This window comes from Pleurodeles waltl, chromosome 4_2 (assembly GCF_031143425.1).
Source record: "Pleurodeles waltl isolate 20211129_DDA chromosome 4_2, aPleWal1.hap1.20221129, whole genome shotgun sequence".
In the NCBI taxonomy this organism is placed as follows: Eukaryota; Metazoa; Chordata; class Amphibia; order Caudata; family Salamandridae; genus Pleurodeles; species Pleurodeles waltl.
Window position 1 is genome coordinate 393,776,893 of NC_090443.1, and position 3,952 is coordinate 393,780,844.

General features: G+C 43.5%; 1 protein-coding gene across 1 annotated transcript; it reads left to right on the forward strand.

The window, feature by feature from the left end:
* The first annotated feature begins 1,616 nt into the window (after window positions 1-1,616).
* On the forward strand, window positions 1,617-2,678 carry WDR45 (WD repeat domain 45). Its single transcript, XM_069233339.1, is given in 3 exon segments — window positions 1,617-2,265; window positions 2,268-2,517; window positions 2,519-2,678. Coding segments are annotated over 3 exon segments (1,059 nt in total).
* The last annotated feature ends 1,274 nt before the right edge of the window (window positions 2,679-3,952 follow it).

A 3,952-nucleotide genomic window follows, 5' to 3' on the forward strand; every position in this document is an offset into this window, starting at 1 on the left:
CTTGGACTGACACATACCTTACAATACTTTAAGTGTAAGTTTACATTTTCCACTGTGTCTGATACTCCCAATATACCCCATGGGAGATACACAGGCAAAGAATATAGATTTGAAGGCTTGTTTCATTAATGTTTGATCCCTCCCCAAGCATAAAACATACATTTGGAACTAACTCAACGATATTGAATGGGATTTTGTGTTCTTAACTCAAACATGGCTCAATGCAAGTTCTGGACCGGATATTTCCTTGGCTGTAGCAGAGGGCTACTCAGTTTCCCATTTGGATTGATTAACAGGACCTGGGGTGGGATTGCTGTTATCTATAGTTCTCAATTTGTATGCACTTTTTCGAAGCTGGAGGGGTTGGGCCTTATTGACGGTTTGATTTTCTCTGTAAAGATCTCTGAAAATGTTTACCTCTCTGGTGCTCTTGTCTATCGTCCCCCAAAAGCCCCCTCTCAGGCAGTGGATGCTTTGATAAATGCGTTCACCCCCTATTACTTAAAATACTCTAAATGTGTAGTACTGGGAGATTGTAATATTTACATAGATGGCTCACATGATAGTGTTGCAGAATGGTGCACGGACTCTATGTCTCTAAATTTTATACAGTTTTCTAAGGGTGCCATATTGGGAGCCACACACTTGACCCTATTTTCGTTAGCTGCCGCTCCTTGCGTCAAGTCCTCCTTTTCAACGTACCAGATCCGACCTTTTTTCTTACACCTTTCTAGGTCAACCAGGCCATGACTAAATCAGCCATGGTCAGGTCCTTCTCTTAAACTTACCTGCACTGACCATTTTCTTAGACCTTTCTGTATCTCTATACCTTTCTGTACCAGGCCATGACTAAAATAGTCACATGTAACTCTGAAGAGACCTTCAGATTTCCATCCCCGACCTGAGCCTAACAAAACTGTTCTTGGAGATAAAAATTAACATATCCATGGGAATTAATTCAGCAGTGAATGCCTTTAGTAATTGTCAGGTTTTGAATGGCACTGCTAAAAATCAGCACTAGGATAGAAAAACATTCGCTCTGCTTTTTGGTTTTATGGTGTCTTCAGCCTGAAAAACTCAAATGTAAGCAATTGGAAAAAATGGAGGGTAAGCTCTGATAGGGAAAAAAGCAGGTCTATTGTGCTGCCTTGAAGCAATTCAGAAAAAATATTAAAAAAGCAAAAAATTATGTTTTTGCTCGACCTATAGCTGCATCAAACAATGTTCCCAGAACTGTTTTCAAAGTCATTTTTTAAACCTGAGGCATGTAGACAATGCACTCCTTCCTCTTAGCAGTTTGCAGAAAACCTATCTTATTTCTTCCACTCCAAAGATAAAACAAGCATTGGCAAAGCCAATAGCTCTCGCCTTTAAAATGTGAATGCTGGCCTAATGGCTTTGCAAGTGCTTCTTTTGCTTATTTTCTATCTGGTAGCTTCCAGCACATCTACTATTTAATCCCCCAAATGCCTCTAATAAAAATAGCATAATATGACAAATGACAGCAGTGACAGGTAAACAAGGAGCTGAACTGGCGGCCGGCTCTCAGAGGGACTGGTGACCACCCCACTCCTGAACCCTTCTGCAGCATCGTGTTGACCCCAGGCCCTGCGGCAATGGCGCAGCAGTGAAGGATGAACAGCCTGTGCTTTAACCAGAGTCGCTTCTGTTGTGTCATAGAGACTGGAGTCCGAATGCACAACATGGAGCCTCTGATGGAGAAAGGGCACCTTGTTCACAAGCTGGTGGGCATTGTCTGACTGGTGGAGATGCTACATAGATCCAATCTCCTTGCCATTGTGGGTGGTGGCGGCAGTCCCAAGTTCTCTGAGATTTCAACTCTCATCTGGAGCGATGCCCGTGAGGGGAAAAGGGGGAAGGATTAACTTGTTTTGGAATTCACCTTTACCAAACCAGTACTGGCAGTTTGGGTGAGACATGACAAGATAATAATTGTTCTGTGAAACCGGATCTATGACTATTCATATCCAGACAATCCAATCATGCTTTTTGAGTTTGATACATGGGATAATCCAAAAGGCCTCTGCGACCTTTGCCCCATCATGGAGAAGCTGCTACTTGTGTTTCCTGATCACAAGTGTGTCAGTCTACAGCTGGTGGATTTATCTATTACAAAGCCAGGCACGTCATCTGCTGTGTTCACTTTCATTGCTCACCAGACAGAGATTGCTTGCATTGCCCTCAAACAGAAGGGCACCGCCATAGCATCTGCATCTAGGAAAGGCAGCCTCATGCAACTCTTTGACCCCAGACCAAGGATAAGCTGGTGGAGCTGAGGCGAGGCACTGACCCTGCCACCCTTTACTTAATCAATTTCAGTTAAGACTTGTCGTTCCTCTGCACCTCCAGTGACAAAGGGATCATCCACAGGTTTGCACTGAAAGACACAAAGCAGAACCGCAGATCTGCCTTGGCATGAGTGGGGTAGGTTGGCCCCATGATTGGTCAGTATGTCGATTCCCAATGGAGCTTGGCCAGTTTTACTGCACCAGCAGTGAGCCTGCACCTGTGCATTTGGGAAGAGTGCTTCCAAGAATGTCAACGCTGTTATCGCTATCTGCGTGGACGGCACCTTTCACAAGTATGTCTTCACTCCTGATGGCAACAGGGAAACATTTGACGTGTATCTGGAGATCTGTGATGAGGATGACTTTTGAAGGATGTCTGGGCGGACATTGTGCCCTGTCTGAATGTGGTCAACTGTGGATTGTGAGGCTCCTGGCAGGGCAACATGGACCTTGCACCCGCCTTAATGGGGTCCTCCCTGAAATGTGGTAACCTGAGCAGAAAAGGCTGGGCATTGTGCCCTGTCGTGACAGAACCCGTCCTGAAATGTGTGGCTATTGGCAGGGAAAGTTGGACATTGTGCCATACAACATGTTTGTGTATAGTGAATGTGTAGTCTGTATCTTCTCCTGCAGACTCCTGGTCTAACACCACAACATGTTGTGTATAGTGAAGGTGTGGTCTGTATCTCCTCCTGCAGACTCCTGGCCTAATGCCATTACATGTGCCATGTATATTGAATGTGTAGTCTGTATGTCCCACTGCAGACTCCTGGTTGTGTATAGTGAAGGTGTAGTCTATATCTCCTTCTGCAGATTCCTGGTTTAACACTACAAAATGTTGTGTATAGTGAAGGTGTAGTCTGTATCGCCTCTGCATGTATTGTGTGGGACTGTAGACCTGGACCATAACACATTCTTCCTATAATGGACAAACTATAACTGAAGCATGAATTTTGTTCCTTTGTGTCACTTTTGCTGGATCCTAAATAATAAATAAAATAACACTAGCCTGTGAGCATCGCCAGCTGTATTATCTGTAACAAGAGGATAATAAATGGACATAAAACACACAAAAAAGAATAGCATAATATAACATTAAATTGATTATTGATGGGAATTCCTCAGATAAGCAGAATGGCCATTAACCAAGGAATGCTGTGGATGTGGTAACAAACAGAATGTGTGGAGTTTAAAGATCAATTTAAAAAGAAGCGAAATTCAGTTATTGTTATTTTATAGTGCAGATTCTTGCATCCCTATGTAAGAGCAGTGTGGTCACAGAGTGCCAAGAAACACACAAGGACCCTGTGACCACAGAATGCACCCTACTGGTATACCATGGGCATTGTAATTACTGAGCACACTAATTCAAGAAGTACATATCCCTTTTGATATCACAGTGTTCAATATTTCAGAGTTATGCTCGAATACAAGTGAGCTTTCCGAAAAGCATCCTTATTTGTTACACACTGACACCATTGTGTTTAGTACACATGGCAAAAAGAGGTGAGCGCCATGCCCGTGGCTTGCTGCCACCACATGCACAGAAGAACACCTCCTAAAACAAGGAACAGCACAGAAGCTGAAACAGGGGATCTAGAAACAACAATGATGACAGGTAAAGAAGAAACGAGCAACAAAGT